The following is a 26983-nucleotide window of genomic DNA, read 5'->3' on the forward strand; positions in this document are numbered from 1 at the left end:
TGGATCCTGTGCTGGAGCTTGCTTTGTAGTCCAGGCTGGCCTGGAACTCACAGAGATCTGCCCCCACCACCTGGCCAGTGTAAGATTTTTCAGGGTATTGTTATGGGGGGAGGTGTCCTAGATGGTGCCTATTTGAGCTGCCTGCTGCAGACTCCAGATGTCTGGCTATTTTCCTCGTTGCTTTAAATACAAACACGGAGCAAAGGCTCAGGAAATAAATGCTTTGATTGAGACAGCCTTGGTCTTCTGCACTGAGATGATAGGTGTGAGTTACCACCCACTTTCTTAAAGTTATTTTTCTAAAAGTGTCTGTGCACCATGTCTGTGCCTGATGCCCTACAGACCACACGAGGGTATCAGATCTCCTAGAACTAGAGTTACAGGTGGTTGTGAGCCTCTATGCCACTAAGCCATCATTCCAGCCTCTTGTTTTGAAGCATGGTCTCAGTATCCAGGCCAGACTGCAACTTAACACATAGCTGAGGGTAACTTTGAACTCAGGATCATCTGGTCTAGACTATGACTTGGGATGACAGGTAGGCTTCAGCACTGGATCAGAGTCCTCTTACTTTACTTCTACGCAGCCTCCAAAGGCAGCTGCCACAGCCCAGGATGCCCCAGTGAGGGAGGGGCTGGAGGTATGGCCCATGAATTCCTAGAGTATTTTGGGCAAAGCTGCTTGGCAAATGATTCAAATCCCCACAAGAGAAGTAACATGCACCATTGCACACCCCTACCCCCAACATACAGGTTAATAAAATGTAACAGAGCTTGGATTCCCAGCACTGCAAGACAGGACAGCAAGCTTGTAGTCTCAGCTACCCAGGGGACTGAGGCAGGAGGCTCACCAGAGCTTAGCAGTCTAAGGTCAGCCGAGACCCTGTCTCTAAGGTTAAGAAAATGTCTGCAGAAGGATGTGTGTGCTCTGCCAACTTCGGGGCATTTTATAGAAAGGGGAGTGGGACCTACCTCAAAGCACAAACCCCCAAACTGCAGGGCACTTCATGGACCATCAGCCTCTGCTGGCCATGGCAGGTGGTATGAGGTCACAGGTTTGGGGACTGGGTGGTCTAAGTGATGCCCTTATTCCCAGAGGCAGGATGGAGCACAACCTGCAGGGCCAAGCTCCCCTGCCCCCTCTTCCATCAGCAGAATTCAGAGTCCCTGTTGTCAAGCAGGACACCTCCCTGGGCCAGCCTTCCTAATCCCCAGACACAGCAACCCTGCTTAGGTGACCATAACCCCCCCACACACACCTGGATCAAAACCCAACATCTGCCCACCCCCACCCCACCCCAAGACCACGACTGCCAAGGTGCTCCACCTCTTCCTTGTAGAACCCAACATCTCATATATGCCAGACCAGTGACACTCACCAAGTAAGTGACCCCAGAAACTGCACAACCCCAAAAGGACCCTACTGCAGGTAGAAAATCAGCACAAAATTGTAACGCAAAGTGGGAGTGGGCAGAAGTCTTCTGGAGTGCAGCTATGCGTGGCCTGGGTCCACAGCCCTCCTTAAGGTAGCTGTTGTGCTGGGCCTGGCTCAACTGTTGACTCACAGGCCTTCTCTGGTCCAGCCTCAGCAGAAGGAGGCTCGGGAAACATTGGGGTGCGGGGTGAGGCTTTATTTCATTCGCTGTAGGGGAGCCTGGACAGGGGGCAAATGGGCAGGACTAGTAGTAAGGGCTGCCCCCAGGCCTACTGAGAGGGAAAAACTGAGGCCTGACCCCAGAGGGAAGAAATGGGACAGAGACAATTGGGTCTAGAGGAACAGGGCCCCTCCCTCTGGGCTGCACCCCATGCCCCCCTTCAGGGCCTCAGTCCTTCCTGCTTGTTGGAGGTGTATGACCCTCAATCGTTGACTCCCCAACCCAGAGGAGGCAGCTCAGCCAGGGAGGGCAGTGGACAGGGAGCCTGGGGGAGTTGGGGAGCACAGGTCAGGATCCAGGTGTGCAGGGGGCAGTCAGTTCCTGGCAGCAATGACCACAGAGAGAGCCACGCCCCCCAGAGCCACAGCAGTCGCCCCAAACAGCCACTTCCATGGGATGGACTGTGGATAAAGGAAGGGTAAGGCTGGCTGCATAGCTGAAGCAACTACCATGGTCCACACAGACCTTCTAGCAGGGTTTTTAGCATTTCTAAGACACTCCTACATACACCCCAACCCAATCCAAACACCCACTCCTTCAATGTATTTCTTTCCTCTGCATGAACCTCCAACCCTCACCATGAGCCCTGCAGCTCCAGAGTCCCTCCTTCAGCCTGGGCTGAAGTCTGTATCCCCAGCATTGCCCCCAGCCCAGCCACACCCCAGCTCACCCAGGTCCCCTTGCCAGGACATTTGGCGGGCAGCCGGCTGGGGTTGCCCAGCATCTTTCGGTACAGGGCGGTCTCTGTGCTTCGCTGTGCGGCTCGTTTCTTTACCAGCTTGGAGAGCTCCGCATGGATCGTCTGTGGGAGGAGGGTGGCAGTGGGTGCACAGTGCAGGAGGCGGCAGGCCTGCCTGTCATCACTACTGCTCCCCTCTTCTGGTACGCAGGTTTGTCAGGTGTGGGGGCCCCTGGAAAGTGGAGGTTCTACCTACTCCAATCCACTCTTACAAAGTGGGAGCTGCTGCCCCACCCCTAGGCAAGCCAAAAGCTAGAATGGCAGTAATAAGTAGAAATAGACAACTGGGGGACTTACTAGACAAGCCCACCAGAGTCCTTTCCACTTACCTTGTTGGAAGGTTCCAGCTTCAGGGCAGCCCTCAGGATGGGAATGGCCTCACTGTATTCACCTTGCTGAGCCAGCACCTATGGGAGAGGGGCACCCAGTCTTTGTATCCACCCAGAACCTCGCTCTCCTCAGCCTTGCAATGACTCCCTGATCTCAAGCCACAGTCTGGTGGTGAGACACAGCTTGGCACTTGCATCACTACTTGGGGATAGGTACCCTCAGAGTACAGGGACCTCAGCTCAGACTCAGCACCCCAAGTCCTATGAACCCCACCAGATCTGAAGGCAGCTCCCCTGATGGAGCAGTTCCAATAACTGACCATTTTTCTGGATTTTTCTGCTATAGCCCAGATGGCCTGGATCTTGTGACAATCCTCTTGCCTCAGTCTCCTGGATATTGGGGGCTTCAATCTCTCTTTAGGCTTTGGCTGTGTTGCTGGGTCTGTCTGGCCCATGGATGCCACAGGGCCTTGTTCTACACTGCGGGTTCCCAGACCATGACAGCTGGCTCCCCCTGCACACATGCTTCATAAGCAGCAGCCGATGAGCTGCTCAAACACCTCATGCGTCTCTGTGCCTCACCTCCCCTGGCCCAGAAACAACTGCCCTGGGCCCAAACAATCCAGGCAGAGGGGATAGACTGTGCTGAGGAGCTGGTCTAGAAACTAGTGAGGAGGAAAGGCTGCATGGCCAGTGTCACCAGCCCAGCCACACCCTGTCTGTGCCATCTGTGGTATCTGGACAGAAGAAACAGCTAAAGGGCTCCGAAGACTCAGCCACAAGACTCAGGGCTCCGAAGGCCTTGACAAAGCTGCAGTTTTCCCTCTAGGGGAGACAGTAGTCACTGAGGATCACCACAAGCAAACTGTGGGCACCCTAGCCCAGGGGACGGCACAGGCTACAGCGCACCTTGCCCTTGCGGAACAGTGCCTTGATGTTGTCAGGCTGGTGCTCCAGCACCTGGCTACAGGAACGTAGTGCTGCGCGGTAGTGGTCCAGCTTTAGCTGCGACGCTGCAAGGTTGTTCAGACACTTGACCTTCAGTTGTAGCAGCTGCTCCTCTTCCTCACAGGTCATGTCCACTGTAGGGGGAGTGATCACTTTGAAAGAGCCCCATCCTTCTCCCCTGGGTTGTACACCACCAGAGCCCTCAGGAGGCCACCTGAGTCTGTATGTCACAGACAGGTTCTCAAGTAGTTCAGGGTAGTTTCCAACCCACTATGTAGTCTCCCTCATGCTGAGCTCACAGGGGAAAGAATGACACTGAGGCTGTTACAAGCGTGAGGTGTGATCTCAGCGTTCACTTATGAGCCAAGTGCAGTATGCATGTCTGTGATCTCAGCACAGGGCAGAGGCAGGCATGACCACCTGTCTCTTAGCAAGCATCATGTTCAATGACAGACTGTCAGAAAAGGTGGGCAGGGACTGGGAAAACCCCACGTGTCCACCTCTGACCTGAATTGTAAGTGAACACACACACACACACACACACACACACACACACACACACACACACACACGGGACAGGATTTTCCTATGTAGCCCAGGCTAGACTACAACATGCCACCCCCCTGCCTTAGCTTCTGTCCATCATCACCATGTCTGGTCACAAGCCTAGGAGCCACTGACCTGAAGGCTATGGATGGCAGGGAATCTGTCTATATTCTGGAATATTCTAGATTGTTCTACAGCCCCAATGCCAGTGCAGAAGTTTAGCCATCCTAAGGCTAGCAAGATGCCTCGGTGTGTAAAGTGCTTGCTACACAGCCTGACAAACCGAGTCTGAGTCCCTTCTGCACGGTGTGAGGGCACAGCTGCCTCCCTAAGTTGTCCTCTGACTCCCACATGCACACATCCCAGCTGGCTAGTCACCTTTGGCACTGGAGGTGATGGCCTTGATGGCCAGGTCATAGGAGTTGGCAGCCAGCACGAAGTCAGCACGCTGGTAGTGAGCATTGCCACACTCCCGCTTGCGGTTGGCCAGAGCCACACGCTCCTGCCCACTCAGCATCTCCAGGTCGGGTCCATCCTCTGCTGTCTTCAGGGTGACTTCCAGGCACAGGGCTGCATGGGGAGGGATGTATGGGCTCCTGCTGGGGAGGTGACCAACAGGAGACACTCAGACCTTGCAACCAGGCTGCACCCACCACCTCACGGTTCCTGCCAGGCTAGATCTGAGGCAGGAAGGCCAGGGGTACCCATGTCAATCACCCATAGCAATCTAACATAATACAATTGAGTCTTGTGACTTCGCCAGTCAAGACTTCAGTTTCCCTTTCTATTACATGGGAAGGATGGTAGGGATGTGGAATGCACAGACCACCTCTCACCTGCCTTGGGAACCGTAGCAGTACTTGGAGTCAGCGGTGACCATGGCTGTCTCGCCCACATCCATGAGCGGGACACTGAGGTCCAGGGCCTGGAGGACAGGCCAGTGAGGGTCACACAAGCCCAGGCTCTGTGAGGTGCCGCCCACCTGCCCAACCAGCTCCCACCTGGATAACATCGCAGTCTCCCAGCGTGAAGGCCAGTTCGGGCTCTTCCTGTACTCGGGTGCCATTTTCCAGGGACATCTGCAGGTGCACAGTCACCACCTGGCCCTTGAGTGGGCGGGTAGAGCCTGGTGGGCCAGGGACCAGTGTCTTCTTTCGCAGCAATCCGTTCCCTGCAGGGGTCAGGATGTGAGCCTGTAATCTGGTGGCTAGACAGGGGTCTCTGCTCTACCAAGCCACCCTTCAGGTGCAGTGAACACCCTGTGCTGCCCTTGTTCCGGTGACACTGAGATGGCATCCAGACCTTGTGCACTTTATACTAGCGCTCTATTCTAGGCTGGGTCCTAGCCCAACAGGGCAGTGTTAGGGATGTCTAGCCAACATGGCTGTTCTGAGTTTTTTATTTTGTTTTTTTAGATTTGTTATTTTAAGTTTCATGTGTGTACACATTTTGCATTTTGCCTGCATATATGCTTGTGCACTACAAGAGCATGGTGCTGGGAAAGTCCAGGTGAGCATGTCAGATCCCCAGTAATTGGAGTTATAGTCACATAACAGCCATGCAGGTGCTAAGAACTGAACCCATGTTCTCCAGCAGAGCTGCCAGTGCTCAGAATCATTGACCTCTCCAACTGCTCCTGATTTTAAGATGCCCTTCCTAGAACCCCAGTGGCAGAGTCTTTGCCTGGCATGCAGGGGCCCTGTGTTCCATTCCCTAGCACCATTCATAATGACAACTAAAAGGATGGAGAGATGGCTCAGAGGTTAAGAGCACTGTCTGTTCTACCAGAGGTCCTGAGTTCAATTCACAGCAACCACATGGTGGCTCACAACCATCTGTAATGAGATCTGGTGCCCTCTTCGGTCTTGCAGGCATAACACTGTAAACATAATAAATCTGATTTTTAAAAAAAAAATTATTACTGATGGCACTGTCCTGAGGTCCTGAGACGGTATTTCAGGAGAGAAAAATGCATGCCGTGAAGCAAGTGAAGACTGCACAGAACCGGACACCTCTGTTGAGCAGTGGCATACTGCTCAGAACCTGACACATGCCTAGACAAACGCTCAAGAAAGATGCAGTGGGGATTGGCTTGGAGCTGCTGGCACCCAGTGCAAAGGCTGTGTGTCTCCAGGAAGGTGGTTCATCCCCTCCAAAACACAGTTACAAGCACTGGGGGTAAAAACCAACCTTTTACAAATTGTGTGGGCATGCCAAGGTATTAGCCAATGAACAAAGTTCAAAAACACGCCTGTCTCAAGCAGTCTGGGAAGCCAGCCACATAGCATAGGCCTATGAGACCAGCACTCAAGAGGCCGAGACAGTGAAACAGGAGGATCCAAAGTTCAGAGCCAGCTTGGACTGTAAGGTTAGCTCAAGGCCAGCCTGGGCTTCACAGTAAGGTCATCTCAAGTTAAAAAAAAAAAAAATCAGTCAGCAATATCCTAATGTTACTTCAAACCCACAGAGAAAGGGAAATGAAGCTCAGGAGACAGTAAGTCCCCACATCAATGTGGCCCCGGACCTTGGGCTCTGTTCACACTTACCCAGGATGTCCAGCCACTCTTCAGGGGCTGGGGCTGGAGCAGGCTCAGGTTCTGTAGCTGCCAGGAACTCCCGAGCAAGGGCTCCTGGCTGCCCTGCCTCCTCCACCGTCAGCTGTCCCATGTCCTCTAGTGGTGGCAGCCCACTCAGGTCCTCCTCTTCCTCCCCCTCTCCATCTTCTACCCTATCAAGCACCTCAAAGTCCTCCAGTGGTGGGACCCCAGCAGACGGCCCGGCAGCGGGCTCAGAGGGCTCCGCCCAGGATGCCATGCTGCTGGGGGATCAGGAACTGACCCTAGGGGACAGACAGTCAAGCACTATGGTGACAATCCCGACTAGGCAGCACCTTTAATTCCTTCAGCTCCAATTCCCTACAGCTGGGATCCCTCATGTGTCTCAGCAACACCAGGCCCTGCGTTGGGCACCCTACCAACCTGCTTGTTGAAAGAACACAGACCTCAAGCTCTGAGCCACGTCCTGCATCTGGGTTAGCTGTTATTAGAACTAATCGCCATTTAATCTTTATAAACAACAAAAAATCTTATAAACATCCTAGCTTATACACACACACAAAAAAAGACTGAACATGTCCAGAGATTCAAAGCCACACAGCAAGCCAACAGTAGGTCCAAGACTGAAAAATAAAGTTACTAGACTACATAACAAGAAAGGGTTGCTAGGGTTATTGGGGCAGTGGGGATAGTCCCTGAGGTCTTAGGACAGCCATTTTTATAGCTCTGGGTCACTTGAGAGAGGTGAATCTTCAGGGGGTCTTGTCTCTGGCTACCTTGTCTGCTAATGGCTCCAGTACAGAAGAACCAGTGCCAGATACTCGATGTCTCTTGCTCTGTACCTTGAAGACACTGAGGTCTTCCCACCCCAGGGACCCTGGCTTCAGCCTGCCGCTTGCAGCTTTTAATCATGGTAGTGCTCTGATAGGGACTGATAGAGCAGTTGTCTACCAAGCACAAAACCCCGGGTTCTATCCCCAGCACCACAGAAGCCAGGCATCAGCAAAGGCCCTGCCTCCCAGCACATGGAAGGCGGAGGCAGGGTGATCAGGAATTCAAGGCCATGGAATTCATGGACTACATGAAACCCCGTCTCAGGAAATCTAAAACGTACTCTCTAGGGTTGTAATCCGTTGATAGAGCGCCCTCCTAGCAGGCACGCTTTAGGCTTAGCACCCCCATAAGCCTGGTGTGGCAGTACATGCCTGTCATCCCAGCTCTGGGGAGAGAGCTACAGGCAAAAGACCTGGAGTTCAAGGCCAGCCTGAGCTTCCCTTGGGAGACTAGCCACTTGGGAGACTAGCGTAGCAAACATGAGTCTCTGTCTCAAAAAAATAAAAGGAAAAGAGTGGTGGGGACCCTGATACAGACTCTGGCGGCACCTCCCTGGCCTTAGGCCTGTCTGCGGAGCCCCGCAACCCGGCTGCAGCACCCCACGTCCAGTCAAGACCTCTCCCTGAACCCCAGGAAGCCCGGGGGCCCCGCGTCCCTGCCCTGAGACCCTCACCTGCGGGGTCCTTCCGGGATCCGGCCCCGACCGGAGACCCTCCCGCCCCGAGCCCCCACAATGCCCCGCGCGCCCGCACCCCAACGCCCCCCGCACCAGGCAGACAACACCGCCCCAGGCGATCCCGGCCCCCGCAGCCCCGGGAGGCTCCGGCCCCAGTCTCGGCTTCCGCGCTGAGCCCCGCCACACGTGCCTGCGGCTCGGGGACCCCGCTTGGGGTCCTGCGCCCCCTCCCCGCCCCCAGCTGCGGCCGCCGTGCCTCGGGAAGCAGCTTCGGACGCGCCGCCCCGCCCCCCGGAGCACCCATTGGCTCTTCTCGCCGCGGCCGCCGCGCCTATTGGCTCGTGCTCACATCCGTCTCGCGCCCTGATGCCGCCGCCTCCTTCCTGCTCGGCCCGGCTGCCTGTTCTTAAAGGGGCCCTTGACCTGGCTGGGGGTGCTACTGGGAGTGGGAGCCTTCCGGCCTGACCCTCGGTAGACAGGATGGCAGCCTGTCCTGCTGTGACTCCGCTCGGTCGGCTTCATTCTGCTCTCGTGCGAGTTAGACAAAAGCATTAAACACCTCAGCTGATGAGCCAGCGGTTTGGGGGCTCTCTGGAAAAATAGCAATGAAAACATGGTGTTTATGGCCAGGTGGTGGCGCACGCCTTTAGTCCCAGCACTCGGGAGGCAGAGGCAGGAGGATCTCTATGAGTTCGAGACCAGTCTGTTCTACAAGAGCTAGTTCCAGGACAGCCTCCAAAGCCACAGAGAAACCCTGTCTCGAAAAACAAACGAAAAAGAAAAGGAAGAAAGGAAGGAAGGGAGAGAGGGAGGGAGGGAGGAAGGAAGGAAAGGAAGAAAAGTTCAAGGTCAGGTTTGACTACATGAGACTATCTAACAGAAAGTACCCCAAAACTGAGGGGCAGTGTGACATGTACAAGTGGACACTGTAGAGAGCCAAACCAGTATGTTCTAGTTCAGGGACAGTCACCTTCTGCACACAGATGACCTGTTAACTGCCTTCTGAAACAATTTAAGGCCCCCTTTCCATGCCCCTCTGCCAGAAGGTGATAGGTGCCAGGGAGAAAGCAGTGTCCTGACTAGAAGAGGTGTGTGTACCCTCCTGAGCTGTCTTCTTCCTTCCATGAGGTGACCCCCTTTCCAGAATGATCTGTATTCTTTTCATTTGGCATCAAAGAAACATTGGGCTAGTTATAGTTCTGAGGGCTTTGAACTGGGCCATGTCTGAATCTGGTGGTTTTCTTTTGTTGTTGTTGTTCTTAGGCCCTCTGCACAAGTCAGGCAGGAGTTTGCTATGAAGACAGCCCTTGGCCCTAAGTGTCTTTTTTTATTATTTGCATTATGGGATGCAGGCAGATCTCTTGAATTTTAGGCCAACCTGGTCTACAGAGTGAGTTCCAGGACAGCCAGGACTGTTTCACAGAGAAACCCTGCTGTATCAAGAAAAAAAGAAAAGAAAGAAAGACATAATTACTTTGGGCTGGAGAGATGGCTCAGTGGTTAAGAGCACGGACTGCTCTTCCAGAGGTCCTGGCTGTGAATGCACAATGTAGGTCAGGCTGGCTTCAGGTGTGTGGTGATGCTTCTGCCTCAGACTTTTCAGTTGCCAATCTCAGGTGTGCTACCACACTCAGCTCTAAGGTGGCTAAAGCTGATGAACTCTAGGAAGATGTCCTGTCCTTCGGAAACAACTTGAGCAACTTTCACATTTGGTATTCATCACTCGGGAGTGGCTCTTTCAGACACCTACGGATGGAGTACAGACCTTCAGGGTTAGTGCACAGCCATACAGAGAGAAAGAATCAAGAAGCAAGCTGCTTGGTGTTAGAGAGAAAAATAAACAGAGAGGCAAGGGGAGAAAGAAGGAGAGGGGCTGGAGAGATGGCTCAATGTTTAAGAGCACCAACTGCTCTTCCAGAGGACCTGGGTTCAATTCCAGCACCCACATGGCACCTCACAACTGTCTCTAACTCTAATTCCAAAGGATCTGACCTCTTCTGACCTTCACAGGCACCAGGCACATATATAATACATATATTCAGGCAAAAATACATGTAATAATAAAAGTTCAAAACAAAACAAAAACACAGGTTGCTTGAAAAAGCTACTCTTCGGGTATCCCCACTTTGTGGAACATCGTGTGGTGCCTGGACTGTGGAAGTATCCATAAGCTACATAAGATGTGGTAGGCCTTCATTCCCAGCATCTGAGAGGCCGGGGCAGGAAGATGGCCATGAGCTCAAGGCCAGCTCTCAATCTACAAGGTAAGAAAGAATTAGTGCTGGGCATTGGTGGCACATGCCTTTACTCCCAGCACTAGGGAGGCAGAGACAGGCGGATCTCTGTGAGTTCAAGGCCAGCATGGTCTACAGAGCAAGTTTCAGGAAACCTCCAAAGCAATACAGAGAAAGGAAAGAGAGAAAGAAAGAAAGAAAGAAAGTGGTTTTGGTGCATTTTCAGTGTCAAGAGTCCTTAGAGTATATCAGAGAGTCACAGAGAGCATGAAGCTCTAGGCCTCTCTTGCCCCAAGCTGTCAACTTCTGTCTGCTTCTCTCCGAAGTCAGAAGGTTGTAAAGTAGCAGGCACTATTCTATGTGACCCATGCCCTCCATCAGAGAAGGGATAGTCAGTCTCAAGCCCCAGAAGATTGATTTGATAAAGTTTTGAGTACCATAAATAGAATGGGAACTTAAAGTATACAAAGAGTGTAACTCGTGGGCTGGAGAGATGGCTCAGAGGTTAAGAGCACTAACTGCTCTTCCAGAGGACCTAGGTTCAATTCTCAGCACCCACATGGCAGCTCACAACTGTCTATAACTCCAGTTCCAGGGGATCTAATACCTTCACACAAATACACATAAAGTAAAATTAAATAAAATATTTAAAAAAAGATTGTAACTCTCTGAGTACCTGGCTGTGGGAAAAAGAAGCCAGAGGTTTCTTATGATCTTAAAATCTCCTGGTTTAGGAGGTGGTGGCTCACGCCTTTAATCCCAGCACTCGAGAGGCAGAGGCAGATGGATCTCTGTGAATTCAAGACCAGCCTGGTCTACAAGAGCAAGTTCCAGGACAGCCTCCAAAGTCGCAGAGAAACCTTGTCTCAAAAACACCAATAAAAACAAACAAACAAACAAACAAAAAAAACAAAAGAAAACTACTGCTTTAGCCGAGGGTGGAGTGCATCTTTGATCCCAGAACTAGGGAGGCAGAGACAGCAGGATCTCTGTGAGTTTTAGGCCAGCCTGGTCTACAGAACGAGTGCCAGGATAGCCAGGGCTACACAGAGAAACCTTGTCTAGAAAAAAACAAAACAACAAAAAGGAGCACTTCTTGCAGAGAACATGGTTTGGCTCCTATCACACACATGGAGACTCACAACCATTCATTTCCAGGGAAACCGACTCTCTCTCCTGGACTTGACATGGTGCACATATGTATCTGCAGGCAAAACACTCATCCACCTTAAATACATCTAAAATTAAAAACAAAACTAGTAGAGCGAGTGATTCTGGGGATAAAGGGAACAGTGTGGACAAAAAAGCCCAGAATACGTCATATACACATGGGAAATTTTTAAAGGATTAATAAAAATACTACATTTAACTGTCTCCTTTTAGGTTGCCTAGGTAGCCCGGTTTGGAACACTGCACATGCGCATAGATGGCCCTATGACTGGTCACTCTTTTGACGTTCTTGTAAGCGCCTCTTACGTATTGGCCACACCCCTTCCTGCTGCGAGGTCACGCACGCTCGTCGCACAGACGCTGCGTGATGATGTAAGGTGGCGCGGGCGCCATCCCGGAAGCGCGAGCCAGGCTGCCAGATGTGCAGGTGCCGAGGCCGGCGACGCCGGGGCCGGGCCGGGCCAGGGCGGGGTTGTGGGGCGGCGGGAGGCCGCGGGCTGAGCCGCAGCGGGAGAGAGGGCTCTTTCTGGCAGTGCGGCCCAGCCGGTCTCAGTTTCCCGGACTGCGCAGCGGCGGCGCGGGCGGGCGGACCCGGATGGGAACCCGATTCGTGTGGCCGTCGGCAGCCCGGAGTCCTGCGCTGCTCGGAGTGCGCGCGTGCCTCAGTTTCCCCTCTCGAAGGGGCGGGGCCTCGGTGCATGTTTCAGCCCCGCCTTATCCGGTTTGGTTTCTTTTGTTTTTGTTTTCTGCCCCTGGGAGTCGGGGCCGTCAAGATGACTTCGGTTAGGATTCCGACGCCTTGTGCTCCTTGATTTTGACCTTGAGGCGCGAAGCCCTGTCAGTCAGTTTTGCATTCCTGGGGGAGATGTACTGTTTTTTGAGGTAGTAGCCCAAATCAGCCTCCGTTTCCTGGTAATCCTTATGCTTCAGCCACTCTAGTTCGAGGGGAAAGCCATTAAATTTGTTTTTGAGATAGAAGCCCAGACTGCCTTTCAGCTCCTTGAAGTGCGCTCGCCTCAGTCTCTCGAGAGCGCTGGGATTTACAATCGTGACTTGCCACGCCGGGCCTGTGTTGTCTTGCATTGAGTCAGGGTCTTACTTGTCCCAGGCTGGCCTGGAACTCAAAAAACAAAGGATGGCCTTGAACTTTGATCTTTTTCCTCCCTTAGCGATGAACACAGGCATTCACCACACCTGATTGTTTTACTTTCTTCGACTTTTCTCCCATGCTGGCCTGGAACTCACTATGTAGCCCAGATTAACCTTGAATTTACAGCAGTCCTTCAGGCACCTGAGTACTAGAATGTTTTGTTTTGTTTTGTTTTTCCGAGACAGGGTTTCTCTGTGTAGCTTTGGAGCCTATCCTGGCAGTAGCTCTGTAGACCAGGCTGGCCTGGAACTCACAGAGATCCACCTGCCTCTGCCTCCCGAGTGCTGGGATTAAAGGCGTGCGCCATCAATGCCCGGCATGAGTGCTAGAATGACAAACATGAGCTGTCATGCTTGGCCTGTGTTTTAAGATAGGGTGTCATGCATCTTAGGGTGGCCTAGATCTCTTTGTATAGCCCAAGCTGGCCCTTTTTCATGCCACCATTTCAGCCCCAGTCCAAGACTAATAATTTGATCAACAAAATCTCGAGTCAAAATTCTGCATTTGAGAGATGCCATTAGCCTGTTTGACTCTATCCTTTATCCACGTCTTTTTCTTTTTAAAACTATTTATTCTATTTATTTTGGGGTGGGGCATACACCTTCACGTCTTTAGGTCAGGGGACATTCTGCAAGAGTTGGTTTTCTTTCTACCATGTGTCCCAGGTTTGAACTTGAGTCATCTGGCTTGATAGCAAACACCTTTTATGCACTGAGCCATGTCACAGGCCATCTTCCACCTGAAATAGAGTCTTCCTATGTTGCTCAGGTTGACTGGGAAGATCTATGAAGTCCTGACTGGTCTTGAAGGTTGGCTCCTGCCTTCCTCTCCCCATGTGCTGGGGTCTACCACCATGTATCTGCCTTTTGCTTGATGACTTTGTATGACTGGACTGTGTGATTGTTGCATCAAAGGGGCCATGCCCTGCCCACAGCTAGTTTCTCTTTTTTTTTTCCCCAGTAGCCCTGGCTGTCCTGGAACACTCTGTACACCTCTAACTCAGAGATGTACCTGATTCTGCTACCACACCTGACTTAAATACGTGTGTTTTTTGTCTTTTGGTATGCGTGTGCGGGGTGTGCAGGTCAGAGAATACCGATGGACGCCTCTCGTTGCTTGCCTTCTACTGTGTTTGAGACGGCATCTCTCGTTCACCTTTCTGTGAGCTGGGCTTTAGCTATTTTCTTGTCTCTGCCTCCTTTGTCTCCATTAAGGCACTAGGGTTGCAGATGGATGCACTGCTGTGTCTAGCTGTACTGAGCCTCTTTCCTCCATTCTTTCTCTCTCTGCCCCTGTCTCCCAAGTGGTGAGATTAAAGGTGTGTGCCAATGTGCCTGGCTGCCCCCACCTGGAACTGACTGTCTAATTCAGGCTCCCTTAAACTCCTTCCAGTTTTCCTGCCTCAGTCACTGTGTACTGGAATGGAGGAAACCACCACACAGCATATTTGTCGCTAGCTCTTTAGCCCCATGTGGCTTTCATCCTTGTGACTGAGATTGGCCTTGAATTCCAGATCCTCCTGCCTTAACCTCTTTAACTGTGGGTTGCCAGTGTACCACTATGCCTGGTTGCTATGTGTGAATCTTGCCCAAGCAAGGTTGGACTCTGTAAGCCAGGTCTTGTCAGGATCCTTGGATTTTCCTGAATATCAGAGAAGGGTTGGCGCTGTGACTTCCCTGTTTTGCACTGGTCTGTGGTGCCTTGCTCACCAGGCACAGCAGAGGCCATCATCTGCCTACTGGATGCTATGAACTGTAAGCCATCCAGTGTCAGACTGGCAGGCCACCTGGGCCTTGACCCCTTGACTTTAAGTTGTTGATAAAAGTGTAGTTAGCTTCAGAGATAAATACTTTGTTTCATTTTTGAGGACAGGTCTCACACAGTAGCCCAGGCTGGCTTGGAACTGACTGTGCTGTTTCCTAGAGTGGCCTAGGGTTTGAAGTAATCCCACTGCCTCAGTAGGCTAAGCCCCTAAGCTTGTTGTATGTGTGTGACCGCCTGCATGCATGCATGTGTGCTTGAGTGTATCTGTTGTTTGAGACAGGGTTTCTCTATGTAGCCCTGGCTATTCTGGAACTTGCTGTGTAGACCAGGTTGGCCTCGACCTCAGAGACCTGCCTGCCTCTGCCTCCAAAGTACTGGGATTACAGGTGTGTGATGTTGCTGTGCCCTGCTAAGCCTGGTTTTAGTACATATTTATGTGTCAATTTCATGTATATGTATGTGATGAGTACCTATATTTGCTGTCGCATGCATGTATAGGTCAGAGGACAACTTTTGGGAGTTCGTTCTCTATTTCCATCATGTTGGTCCCAGGGTTTGAACTGAAGTCATCATGCTTGATAGGGAGCACCCTTTCCTGAGCCAACTTTCTGCCCCCAAACCAAGCTTAGAGCTGAATTTGTTTGGAGTGTCTGTGCTTGTTCCGCGTGCACTTGCAGAGGTCAGCCTCAGGGGTCTGTCCTTGCCTTCCACTGTCTTTGAGACAGGGTCTTTTTCATTGTTGTCAGACCAGCTGACTCTTGATAACTGAGGTGTCACAGGAAAGCAGGTGTGATGACAGGTATACCCACTGCCCCAGCACTCGGGAGGTGGAGGCAGGAGGATCAGGAATTCAAGGTTGTCTTCAGCTGTTCAGTAAGTCAGAAGTCACCATGGGCTACGTTAAGAAACTGCCTCAGAAACATAGGAACAGGCGTAATGGCATACAGTCTTGATCCCAGCACTCAGGCTGCAGAGGGGGGCAGATTTCTATGAGTTTAAGGACAGCCTGGTCTACATAGCAAGACCCAGGTTCAATCCCCAGAAACTACACCCAAAGCTGGGGCTCAGTGATGCTAAGCAGCTATAGGAAGATCCCTGGGAGCATGTAAGCCATCTGGCCTAGCCTATTTGGTAAAGTTCTAGGCAAACAGTGGTGGAAGAATGGGACTAGAGAGAAGGCTCAGAACACTTGCTGCGCTGGAAGAGGACATGAACTCTGACTGGCACCCATGGCTGCATGCAGCTCAGCTCCTGGGCCTCTGTGTCTGAGGAGAAGCGGTGTCTGCAGTTTGCAGTTTGTCCCGTCACTGTCACATGAGTGCTGTGGCACCCATGCATGTCCCACATAGACCAAATATAAAACTTTGACCTAGCCAGGCATGGTGGCGCACGCCTTTAATCCCAGCACTCGGGAGGCAGAGGCAGGCGGAGCTCTGTGAGTTTGAGACCAGCCCGGTCTACAAGAGCTAGTTCCAGGACAGCCTCCAAAGACACAGAGAAACGCTGTCTCAAAAAAACAAAAAACAAAAAACTCTGACCTAAAGCCAAACAGGAGGTGGGGTGACAGCTTTGCAGAGTGTAGTGAGGACAGGTAAGGGAGAAATGATATAGCCCAACCTGTGCATGTGAAAAGTTCAGGTTCTTGTGCCAGTGTGAGCTATGGAGGGTGACAGAATGGTCTCGCTCTTCAGCCCCAGGTAGCTTAGAACTCTCCATCCCCCTGCCTCAGCTTCCTGAATGCTGAAATTACAGGTGTGCTACCATGCTCAGCTCATCTGGCTTATGTGGCTAGGGATGGATCTCTGTTAGGCCCCTAAACACTCCAAGTCCCCAGCCTAAGTGTTCTGAGGTTGGGGTGGCACCTGTTAGGTCTGTGATGGGCTCTTGACATCCTCACCAGCCCTAGTGCTGACTTCACACCCTGTTCTGGTCATTTCAGGCATCAGAGGTGGAGGAGAAAGAGATGGACCCCCCAGATTCTGCCTCGAGGGTCTTCTGTGGCCGCTTCCTCAGCATGGTGAACACTGATGATGTCAATGCCATCATCCTGGCCCAGAAGAACATGTGAGCAGGCCATGGGCAGAGCAGTGGTGTCCTTGTCCCCATCTCAGTGGTTGTCCCCCTGAGTCTCCCCCCCCCCATCTTGCAACTGTGCTTTTCTCCCTCACTGGGGCAACCTCATCTTGAGTTCAGCTGGGCTTGGGGTGAAAGGCAGGTACCGGGCTGAGATGCAACTTGGTGGTTTGGTTTGCCAAGCATGCAGAGACCTCAAGTCCATTCCAGTGAACAGCCCTTCCAACAGAGGCCAGAGGCTGTTGGCAGTCGTCTTCCCCTGGTGCTCTCCACCTCATATTTACTTAGTTATTTTTTAAGACAGGGTTCTCAATATGTAGCCCTGGTTGTCCTGGAACTTATTCTGTAGATCAGGCTGACATCTGACTCACAGAAACCCTCTTGTCTCTGCCTCCCGAGTCCAGGACAGCCAGAAATGTTACACAGAGAAACCCTATCTCATAAAACCAAGAAATAATAACCTGTCAGCCTTGTGACTAGGTGTGGTGGCACAGGCCTGGAATCCTAGCACTTGGGAGAAGGACAGCCTGGACTACACAGTGAGCTCCAGGACAGCCTGAACTAAAGAATGAGCTCCAGGACAGCCTGGACTACACAGTGAGCTCCAGGACAGCCAGGGCCACACAGATATTCTGTCTTCAAAAAGCAAGCAAACAAAACAAATACTAGGACACTAGGACATGGTCATTCACCAGGCTATGTAGTAGGAACCTGTCAGAAGAAACTCATGCACACACACACACACACACACACAAAATCATGAAAAATGCAGGCTGCCTTTGAATAGGGCTTTCAAGGGTGAGTAGGAGTTGGGTGACCATTACAGCAAACAGAAATCTTCAGGCTGTAGCTCTGTAATTGCAGAGGCTGTGACTCTCAGCTCAGGCCAAGAGGCTCCTAGGGCTGATGCAAGCGCCCTTCCCCTCTCCCCACAGGCTGGACCGCTTTGAGAAAACCAACGAGATGCTTCTGAACTTCAACAACCTGTCCAGCGTGCGACTGCAGCAAATGAGTGAGCGCTTCATGCACCATACTCGCACCTTGGTGGACATGAAACGGGACCTGGACAGCATCTTCCGCAGGATCAGGTGCCCTCCTCCCCAGAGCTCCCCTGTGGCCCCATAGCCAGCTGCCCCAGCATCTTCGTCCTGCATCCTCCCTGTCTTACAGAGCATCTTCTCCAAACCCTCATCCCCAGCCCACAGGATTGGCCCCTTCCTTGGTCTGTCCCCCAGCTCTTTAGGTGCCCTGCCCTCCACTCTCAAGGCCCGTCCCAGGGACTCAGCTGGGCTTTTCACCTTCAGCCCTTCCTTAAGCTACGCCCTTTCCCTTGAGACCCCATCAGACCCTCCTCCCACCCCCCCATTCCTTCACAATTCTCACTTCTCCCTCTTTCCCAGGGTACCCTCCCCTCCCTATGGGGTTTCCTCCTCTTCCCTCCAGGACCCTACCCTGTGCCCTCTCCAGCCCTGGGTATTCTGGTTGTTTCACAAGGTGGTTGTGACTTCTGAGGGAGTGACCTGGAAGTAGTGACTTTTCCTTTATTTGTCATCTGGTCCATACTGCTAGGGCCTGACAAGAAAGGCAGGAGAGGTGACAGCTGGGTAGGGAGGGCCTGGGCCCTCCACTTGTGAAGGCAGGCTGAGCAGCCAGCAGAGCACCAGGACATCCATGTCCTTGACTCTCAGAGGGCTCCAGGTGTACCTCACAGCCTCACCCATCACTGCTGTGGTGACAGCTGCAGCCAGCTGCCCAGACCTAGGACAGCTAGAGCCACAGGGGATCTTGACCTGGGGAGCCTCGCTGGAGCTAAGGGGACAAATAAGCTCTACCCAGAAGTCTAGATCTAGGTGTTTTAGATCAGTCTTTTCAAATTCTGGAAGTCCCTCTATAGACCAGACAGGTCCGGAACTCAAAGATCCAATCTGCCTCTGCCTCCTCAGTGCTGGGATTAAAGGTATGCACCACCACACCTGGCTTTAATTCTGTTTATTCGTATTTTTTGTTTGTCTGTTTTGTTTTGCCTTTTTTTTTTTTTTTTTTTTTTTTGGTTTTTCGAGACAGGGTTTCTCTGTGGCTTTGGAGGCTGTCCTGGAACTAGCTCTTGTAGACCAGGCTGGTCTCGAACTCACAGAGATATACCTGCCTCTTCCTCCCGAGTGCTGGGATTAAAGGCGTGCGCCACCAACACCTGGCTTTTTTTGTTTTGCTTTTGAGACTAGGTCACACTATATAGTTCTGGCTGTCCTGGAATTCACCATGTAGACCAGGCTATCCTAGAGATCGACCTGGCTCTGCCTCCCATATGCAGAGGTATGTGCCACCACACCTGGCCTTTTTTTATTATTTTATTACAGTCTTGATATTGTTTGAGTCAGGGTCTCAGGCTGACTTCAAATTCAGTCATATAGATGAGGATAACCCTGGACCCCTTATCCTCCTGCCTCACCACATCCCTAGTGCTAAGATGCCCTGCCACTGCTGGCTCCTAATGTTTCTCTAAGCACACATTTCTATCTCCCAACACCAGGCTCACTCAACCCTGTGAGCCCCAGGAGTTGACAGTCGGCAGCATGTGTCCTAGTTCCCCAGAAAGGCGACAAGTCCAGCCTGCCATGTGCTGTGCCTCAGCTGTGTGCTCTTCACGAATGGCTGCAGTCAGGGTGGAGGCCATATATTCTGAAGTTCCTCAGCTGCCTATCACACCTTCAGTGCAGGGCTTAGGGGCAGAGTGACCAGCAGCCAGTTCTGAAGGCAATAAAGCCAACTGAAGTGATGACACACACATCTGGCACACAGGAAAATAAGACAAGGAGGTCTTGAATTCCTGGTCAGTGGGGCTACATGGTGAGTTCAAATACAGCCTGAACTACACAGCAAGACTTTGTCTCTAAAAAACTAAGAAGGGACATGACTGGGCAAGCAAAGTGCGTGTTGAGCACTTGTGAGGACCAGAGTTCAAATCCTCAGAACATACATTTAAAAAGTCAGGTGTAGCCAGGTGGTGGTGGCTCACGCCCTTAATCCCAGCACTCAGTAGGCAGACACAGGAGGATCTCTGTGAGTTCAAGGCCAGCCTGGTGTACAGAGTGAGTTTCAGGACAGAGAAACTCTGTCTTGAAAAACAAAACAACAAACAAAAGAGTGTGTGTTGCTCTTGCAGAGGACTGGAGTTTGGTTCCCTTGCCATGTCAGGTGGCTCACAATTGCCTGTAACTCTGGAGAACTGGAGTTAGCCTTAGGCACCTGTTTCTGTGTGTCTCCACACACAGAAACATGTGAATACTTAAAGATAAAAGGAGTTTTTAAAATGTGGGGCAGTAGCATGTGAGTTGTCACCCTTGTGTTGAGGAGGCAGAGAACAGGTGGGTGCTGGGGCTTCTGAATGGACAGCCCAGCTGACACTCAACTCTTGGTCCACGGAGGCACTGTCTGAACAAACAAGGTGGACATGAACTGAGGAAGACCCAGTGTAGAGCTCTGACCCCAACACCTGGGAGCCAAAAGAGAAAGAACAAGGTACAGAAAGCAGCAAGATGGTGGTCATCTCTTGTCATGATCTCAGCTCCTGCTTCCCCCAAGGTGCTGGAACAGCTCTAGAGATGAGCAGAACCCTGTGATAACAGCACAGCAAGAGACTGCCACCCTGGGCTGGGAGAGACAGGTAGTTCCCAGAGCCTAATGCCGTTCCTGCTGGTGGCTCATCCCTGTCTGTCCCCTTCCCCACAGGACACTGAAGGGGAAGCTGGCCCGGCAGCACCCAGAGGCCTTCAGTCGTAAGTGTGCCCCACCCCTCACCCTGCTGCTGCCAGCACCTTCCACCTAGGGCTGGCTTCTGAAGGCTGCCTGGACAGCTGCCCATCCAGGGTCCCAAGGGAGGTGGGTGGAGAGGCCTCTGCAGTGGGAGGTTGCAGAAGCTGCAGTGTCTTCTGGAGGCAGGTTTCAGGAATGAATGGTGACAGCTCTGTCATCTTAACACCCAGGAGCCCTGGTGAGCCAGACTATCACCTCTAATCACCTGTGAGGTGGGGACTACACATTCCATTTCACAGAGGGGAAACTGAGGCCTGGATGGAGGGAAGTGATACTGTCTGGGGTGTGAGTGGGTGGAGCCTCAGGGCTGGAAAAAGAATCCAGTTCTCAGGTCTATGGCTGTGATACCACTGGGACCCCAACTTTTCACAGCATCTTTGTGTTTGTGTTTTTGATACATGGTCTCATGTAGTCCAAGGTGGCCTCAATTGTTTATGTAGCTAAAGATGACCCTGAGCTCCTGACTCTACTGCCTCCACCATAGGATGCAAAGATGAGGCAGAGCAGGTGGGGCTCCTGGCCAGAGGTGCTGTGCTGCTGCAGACAGAGCCTGACTCGGGCATCTGTTGCTTTAGTCAATGACAAAGGGAATGATCTCTCTGAGTCAGCCTCACTCTGGAACCCTGACAAGAGAAATGCCTTCTACCTACCCAGGCCTCCATTTCCTCTTTTGTAAATTGGGCTGATTTCATGCCCCCATGGGTGAGAAAGAGTTTTAGGGGCCACCCTTACAGGAAGGCCTGGGTCCATACCTTGACCAGCATGGGGGTCCTTCCTCAGACATCCCAGAGGGGACATTCCTAGAGGACGAAGATGAAGACCCCATTCCACCCAGTATCACCACAACCATCGCCACCTCGGAGCAGAGCACAGGCTCCTGTGACACCAGTCCTGACACTGTCTCACCGTCTCTCAGTCCTGGCTTTGAGGACCTATCACATATTAGACCTGGTTCCCCTGCTATCAACGGCCACAGCCACACAGATGACGAGGAAGAGACACATGGAGAATAGCCCCCCTTCCCACCATCCCAGAAAGGCCAGGGCAGCAGTGGTCCTCCCAGGGTCACATTTGGTCAGCTTTGCTGCTCCATTCTGTCATAGGCAGGGTTCCTAATCCCTGCCCCTTCTAAAAGTGGGATTTCCCTATGCCAGGACATGCACCCTAGCTGGGGCAGTGGGGCTGGCTAAAGGTATCCTGCAGCTCAGCCTTGGCCAGCTCTGAAAGTACTTCTAGAGTTTCCAGAGACCAAAGCCAGATGTCCCCCCAAGTCATGGTGGGGGCCCCCTGGAGGTAAATGGTGCCTGTAGGGCTGAGCTTGTCCCTAACAGCTGGCAGCTGCTGATTTAATTCTGGAGTGCTTTTTTTCTTGTGTTGAATTCTGGGAGAGGTAGAAGGTTCAAGACAGAGGCAGCCTTGACTCTGGGGAGCTGTTTCTCACAGGTCTAGCAGGCATCTCCAGGAGCCAGCCAGTCCCCTAGAAAACAACTGAATGGAATATTTTTGTACCGATGTTTATAAATGCTGTCGGGAAGTTATCAGTAAAGATACTCTTAAAAGGGAACACTGCACAGCTGTGGCTTGTTTCTGTTTGGGGCTCACACCCCAGAATGAGGGCAGATTCTGGATGTCAGGGGGGGCCTGCTGGAGGAGCTGCCCAAACACCAAACCCTGTGAACTACTAAAACTGGGCTGTGCCAGAGGCACTCCTTGTGAGGTCCAAGGGCAGAGTCTGGGGCTACCCTTTGTTAGACCACCTTCTCTGAGACATCACTGTCCCTGGCAAGGACACCCTTTGGCCTGGGAGCCCCTGGGAAGCTGGTTCTGGAGGATGGCTACTTTGACATAACGGGATGACAGATACCCATCACACCATGCGGGTTTGTTTGCCTCTACCTCTGCTTGGATGAAAGGTGAGCTGCCACACCCACCTCCCTGGAGCACTTTTAAATGATAGTGCAAGAGACCCAGGGTCCAGCTCCAGCACTGTAAAATAACCTTCATGAAAGTAAAACAACATCAGGTAGAGCTGGGGGCAGCAGGGCGTTGGTGGCACACACCTCTAATCCCAACACTTGAGAGGCAGAGGCAGGCGGGTCTCTGTGAGTTCGAGGCCAGCCTGGTCTACAGAGTTCCAGGATAGCCAGGACTGTTTCAGAGAAATCCCAACTCAAAAAGCAAAAACAAAAAGAAAACGGCCAAGCTGTTTCCCTGGATCCCCTAAATTGGAATTGATTTGAGGGGATCCAGTGCCCCTTTCTGGCACTAGTAGGGAAAAAACTCAATTTACATACTTACATGAGTCATTAAAAGTATCTTCTCAGGCAGGGTGTTGCTGGTGCATGCCTTTAATCCCAGCATTCAGGAGGCAGAGGCAGGCGGATCTTTGAGTTTGAGGTCAACCTGGTCTGCAAGAGCTAGTTCCAGGACAGCCTCCAAAGCTACACAGAGAAACCCTGTCTCAAAAAAACAAAAATAGTAAGTAATAAATAGATTAAATAAACTTAAAAAGTTCCTTCTCAGGAGCTACTCTCTACCAGCCTGGGAATCAGATCAGTGTCTGCTCAGCCGTCAGAGACACTTCTCCCACAGCAGATGGGAATAAAAAAGAGTGAAAAACCTTGGGACTCTCAGCCCTAAATGGGCTCTCAACACCAAATCCTTCCCCTCAGAGCTCAGGGAGCCCTTCAGAAGAGGAGGCAGACAGAGTAAGATTTGAGGGGATGGAGGACACTGAAGAAACAAGGTCTGTAAATAAAGGCTGCATGACCAACACAGGTATGAACTCACTGAAACTGGCAGCCTGCACAGGGCCTGCATGGGTCTGAGGCATACAGGGTCTCAGTGCTAAGGGGGAAGTGGACACATGTCCATCCCAACCCACAAGCTATCTCCAGTTGATAACCACTCACAAAGGAAAAATTAGTTTTCTCTAACGGAGTCTTTCTGGGCATACAAACCACATTTTAAGGTCACATAATGAACTCAATGGTAATTTTGGAGGCTTTTGTCTTATGTTTTGTCTGGGCATTTTTGCCTTTTATTTGTATATTGTGATTTCCAACTTCGTGCTTTATGGGATGTCTGTATTTATTTATTATGTATACAGCCTGCATGCCAGCAGAGGGCACCAGATCTCATTATGGATGGTTGTGAGCCAGCATGTGGTTGAACTCAGAGGACCTCTGGAAGAGCAGGCAGTGCTCTTAACCTCTGAGCCATCTCTCCAGCCCTGGGGTCTCTATTTATATGTACGTGTGTGTGTGTGTGTGTGTGTGTGTGTGTGTGTGTGTGTATGTCCGTGTTTCTTGTGCTTTGCTTTTTAACATTTTGTCCTTTTTTTAAATTTTAGATGTCTATGTTAAAAAAACATAAGTCTGTTTTCCAATGAAAGCAAAAAAGTGTGTGGATTTGGGTGGGTAGAGTGGGAAGAATCATCTTCAGACTATTTTTTTCGGGAAAATATATTTTCAAAACAAAAGTTATCTTCCCAGATAGTCCGCATATAATTGTTTTTTGCCTGATGCCCTAGGGAATGTTCGAGAAACAAGAACAGCCACACCACCAAGCTCACAAGCAAATTTAAATCCCCTCTCTCAAACTTCTAGTGGTTGTATTAGTTTTGCTTTTTGAGACATAATCTCACTATGGAGCCCTGGCTGGCTTCTGCCTCCCATCTGCTAGAATTAAAGGCTAGTGCCACCACAGCCTCACTCTTGACATTTTTCTTTTCGGTCGGGCGTTGGTGGCGCACAGCACTCGGGAGGCAGCCTGTCTTCAGAGCGAGATCAAGATATGCCTTTCTTTTGCGTACGTGAGCGCCGGTCCAAGTCGGTCGGGTCTCTGCGGCTCCGGACGCAGTGGCTTGCTCTAACACGGGGCCTGGTGGGCAGCCCGGGCGGGCCTGCCGCAGCCACAGGGGCACCGCTGCACTAGCCGGGCGGGCTGGCGACGCCGGAAGGCAGCCCGAGAAGCACCCGCAAGGACGCCGGTCACTCACGCGTTGGTGGCGCAGCTCCACCGGAAGCGGCTTCTGCTCGTCCGGCCGCGGCGCGGCTTCTCTTGCCAGTAACCAACATGGCGCCGGCCGAAGCCTAGGGCGGGAACAACGTGCGGCGCGGATTGTGACGTCAACTCTCAGCATGCTCAGTGCGCAGGCGCTCTGAGAGGAGACTGGGGGTTTCCGGTTCCGCCGACCTCTTTCTCTTCAACGAGGCGGCCGAGCGGGTTGGTGTTGGCCGCGTCGCTGTTGGGCTGGTAGCGGCTGGGCCGGGGCGGAGACGCGGCGGGGACCGGCAAGGGGAAGGTGGTGGCCGGTGGGCACCGCTCTGGCTTCGCGCATGCCTGGCGGGGCTCGGCCTGGGGACCTGGGCGAGCACGCGGCAGCCCTGCCCGGGAGCCCCAGGCGGAAGGGCCAAGAGCTCTGGACTGAGCTACTGGGCGGCTCCTGGGTCCATCCAAGAGATACACTGGGCGTTTCGTTCCAGTGTGGCTACAGAGGGGGGTCAGAACATGCTTGGCCTACTCAGGAGTTGAGGATTAGCCTGTGCCGTTTTGGGGTGACCACCCAGGACTGCAAAGATTGCCTGGGTTGCAACTTGTCTCAAAAAATACCGCTGTGGTGATGCATAGCTGTCATCTCAGCGCTTGAGAAGTAGGTTACATTGAGTCTAGCCTGCCTTATCGAAAAGAGAGACTTTGGCGTTCGAACCTTTAGCTGGAAGACAGTGGCATGCTGTTGCGTAGGGCTTCCCGTCCTGATGGTGATGACTAGGAAAGTTGAGATTGGCTGAAAGGGCATTACTGGGCGTTTTGGATGGCAATTCCGAAGGTGGACTAACAACCAGCTTCCCGGGGAAGTGTACTGGGCCTGCTCAGGGGGTCACTGATGGGTCTCTTTCCTCTGCTTAGCAGACGCTAACATGCAGATCTTTGTGAAGACCCTGACGGGCAAGACCATCACTCTTGAGGTCGAGCCCAGTGACACCATCGAGAATGTCAAGGCCAAGATCCAAGATAAGGAAGGTTGGCAGGGTTGATGGGGCTCGGTTGTGTGGGTAGGGTGTTATTGATGGGAATGGGCTTTCCCAGCTCCTACAGGAAGGAGCTGCTGCCAACCTGGTTTCTCTTGTGCACAGGCATTCCACCTGACCAACAGAGACTGATATTTGCCGGCAAGCAGCTGGAGGATGGCCGCACCCTGTCAGACTACAACATCCAGAAAGGTGAGGGCTAGAGCAGCTTGCTATTTGGCAGTTGGGCAGAGGACTTGACTAGTGGCACTTCTCTCTAGCAACACAAGAAGAAAATTCATGAGGGGTTGGCTCCTGAAGTGGTGTTCTAGTGGCATGTCTTGTCACTTAAGTTTTTATTTGCCATGGGTATGTGTGGCGGTTTCCAGTGGAAGTCAGAAGACAGTTTCAGAACTGGACCCATCTGTACTTGCCAAGCCTTTACTTTTTTTTTTTTAAAGCTAAGTTCTCAGTTTTAACCCAGGCTGGGGTTGCAGGTGTGAGCCAAACAACCAGATCTTGTCTGTGGATGTATTCAGACCATCCTCAGCTCCGCTCGTTCATTGCTTGCTTTCGTGTCAGACAGACAGGGTTTCTCTGTGTAGCCCTGGCCTTGAACTCAGAGCTCTGCCTGCCTCCTGAGTCGTGGGATTAAGGGCTATGCTGCCATCACATGGCAACCCACCCCCCTTTTCCCTGCTGATCCTCTGCTTGCCTAGCCCTGGGGTGTGTCAGCAGGATGTGCCATAGCATCCTGGTAGAGTGCAGAGATGTCACAGCTTGCTCTGATGTCTGTACCTGGCTGGCCTCTGGACATTTTTCGTGTTGGTTTGTTTGACCTGCGCTCCCACAGGACCTGAGTGTCTTCAGGCCTCAGTATATTACAAAAGTGAAAGAACTGGGTTTTAGTCCTTCACTTATTAAGGAGGTCTAACGTTTGGCAACAATGTGGGAAGCCTCTTTATGAAGGTTCTGTGTGAGTCCTTCCCTGAGCTGGTGGGGGCAGGGCTCAGCTTCTGTCTTCCTCACCAGAGTCCACCTTGCACCTGGTGCTTCGCCTTCGTGGTGGCATCATCGAGCCATCCCTTCGTCAGCTTGCCCAGAAGTACAACTGTGACAAGATGATCTGCCGCAAGTGCTACGCACGCCTGCACCCCCGTGCGGTCAACTGTCGCAAGAAGAAGTGTGGCCACACCAACAACCTGCGCCCCAAGAAGAAGGTCAAATAAAGCTTTGGCCATACCAGGCCCATGACCCTGGGACCAAATAAAGTCCCCTTCCATCGACTGGAGCAGTAACTGGTGTCCAAGTGGCTGTTATGTTTCGGGATGGGCTGGACGGGGTGTTACCAGTGAGAAGGGGATCTCACCATGTCACACAGTTGCCCTGCAGTGTGCTGGTTGACAGGCATGGGCCTGCACATTTGAACTGCTGGCATCTGTAGTGTAGCAGTGAGGGCTGTTCCTGTGCTGGGAAGGTAGACAGACC

General features: G+C 52.1%; 2 protein-coding genes across 8 annotated transcripts; one reads left to right on the forward strand and one right to left on the reverse strand.

Moving 5' to 3' along the window:
* Positions 1 to 1613: 1613 nt before the first annotated feature.
* On the reverse strand, positions 1614 to 8613 carry Fkbp8 (FKBP prolyl isomerase 8). Of its 4 annotated transcripts, none has more exons than XM_027394711.2 (9): positions 8470 to 8613; positions 6761 to 7053; positions 5216 to 5385; positions 5051 to 5139; positions 4593 to 4813; positions 3630 to 3802; positions 2721 to 2798; positions 2323 to 2454; positions 1614 to 2053 (listed from the first exon to the last, which is right to left on the reverse strand). In XM_027394711.2, the coding sequence occupies exons 2-9, from the start codon at positions 7026 to 7028 to the stop codon at positions 1967 to 1969; spliced, it is 1218 nt and encodes a 405-aa protein (XP_027250512.1). In that variant the 5' UTR covers positions 7029 to 7053; positions 8470 to 8613; the 3' UTR covers positions 1614 to 1966. The 4 variants fall into 4 exon arrangements, with proteins under 4 accessions (XP_027250512.1, XP_027250514.1, XP_035307905.1 ...); XM_027394713.2 differs by having other exon boundaries at positions 8373 to 8522; XM_035452014.1 differs by lacking the exon at positions 8470 to 8613 and adding an exon at positions 8277 to 8419 and having other exon boundaries at positions 4593 to 4810.
* Positions 8614 to 12025: 3412 nt separating this feature from the next.
* On the forward strand, positions 12026 to 26793 carry LOC100757863 (ubiquitin-60S ribosomal protein L40). Of its 4 annotated transcripts, XM_027394707.2 has the most exons (7): positions 12026 to 12110; positions 16537 to 16661; positions 17606 to 17758; positions 20400 to 20446; positions 25398 to 25508; positions 25622 to 25708; positions 26528 to 26793. In XM_027394707.2, exons 2-7 carry the CDS (start codon positions 16561 to 16563, stop codon positions 26722 to 26724), a joined length of 696 nt encoding a protein of 231 aa, XP_027250508.1. In that variant the 5' UTR covers positions 12026 to 12110; positions 16537 to 16560; the 3' UTR covers positions 26725 to 26793. The 4 variants fall into 4 exon arrangements, with proteins under 4 accessions (XP_027250508.1, XP_035307912.1, XP_027250510.1 ...); XM_035452021.1 differs by lacking the exons at positions 12026 to 12110; positions 25398 to 25508; positions 25622 to 25708; positions 26528 to 26793 and adding an exon at positions 21264 to 22047; XM_027394709.2 differs by lacking the exons at positions 12026 to 12110; positions 16537 to 16661; positions 17606 to 17758; positions 20400 to 20446 and adding an exon at positions 24565 to 24710 and having other exon boundaries at positions 25395 to 25508.
* The last annotated feature ends 190 nt before the right edge of the window (positions 26794 to 26983 follow it).

Source organism: Cricetulus griseus, assembly GCF_003668045.3.
Source record: "Cricetulus griseus strain 17A/GY chromosome 1 unlocalized genomic scaffold, alternate assembly CriGri-PICRH-1.0 chr1_0, whole genome shotgun sequence".
Taxonomy (NCBI): Eukaryota; Metazoa; Chordata; class Mammalia; order Rodentia; family Cricetidae; genus Cricetulus; species Cricetulus griseus.

What these genes read in the sequence shown, in the direction of transcription:
- Fkbp8 (XM_027394711.2), bottom strand. Translation starts at nt 7,028, where the DNA reads ATGGCATCCTGGGCGGAGCCCTCTGAGCCCGCTGCCGGGCCGTCTGCT. An exon ending in GAGACTGCGATGTTATCCAG is followed by an intron (nt 5,140 to 5,215) that starts GTGGGAGCTGGT and finishes CCTGTCCTCCAG; the next exon opens with GCCCTGGACCTCAGTGTCCC. An exon ending in CACTGTTCCGCAAGGGCAAG is followed by an intron (nt 2,799 to 3,629) that starts GTGCGCTGTAGC and finishes CCTCTCCCATAG; the next exon opens with GTGCTGGCTCAGCAAGGTGA.
- LOC100757863 (XM_027394707.2), top strand. Translation starts at nt 16,561, where the DNA reads ATGGACCCCCCAGATTCTGCCTCGAGGGTCTTCTGTGGCCGCTTCCTC. An exon ending in GCACCCAGAGGCCTTCAGTC is followed by an intron (nt 20,447 to 25,397) that starts GTAAGTGTGCCC and finishes TCTGCTTAGCAG; the next exon opens with ACGCTAACATGCAGATCTTT. An exon ending in AGACTACAACATCCAGAAAG is followed by an intron (nt 25,709 to 26,527) that starts GTGAGGGCTAGA and finishes CTTCCTCACCAG; the next exon opens with AGTCCACCTTGCACCTGGTG.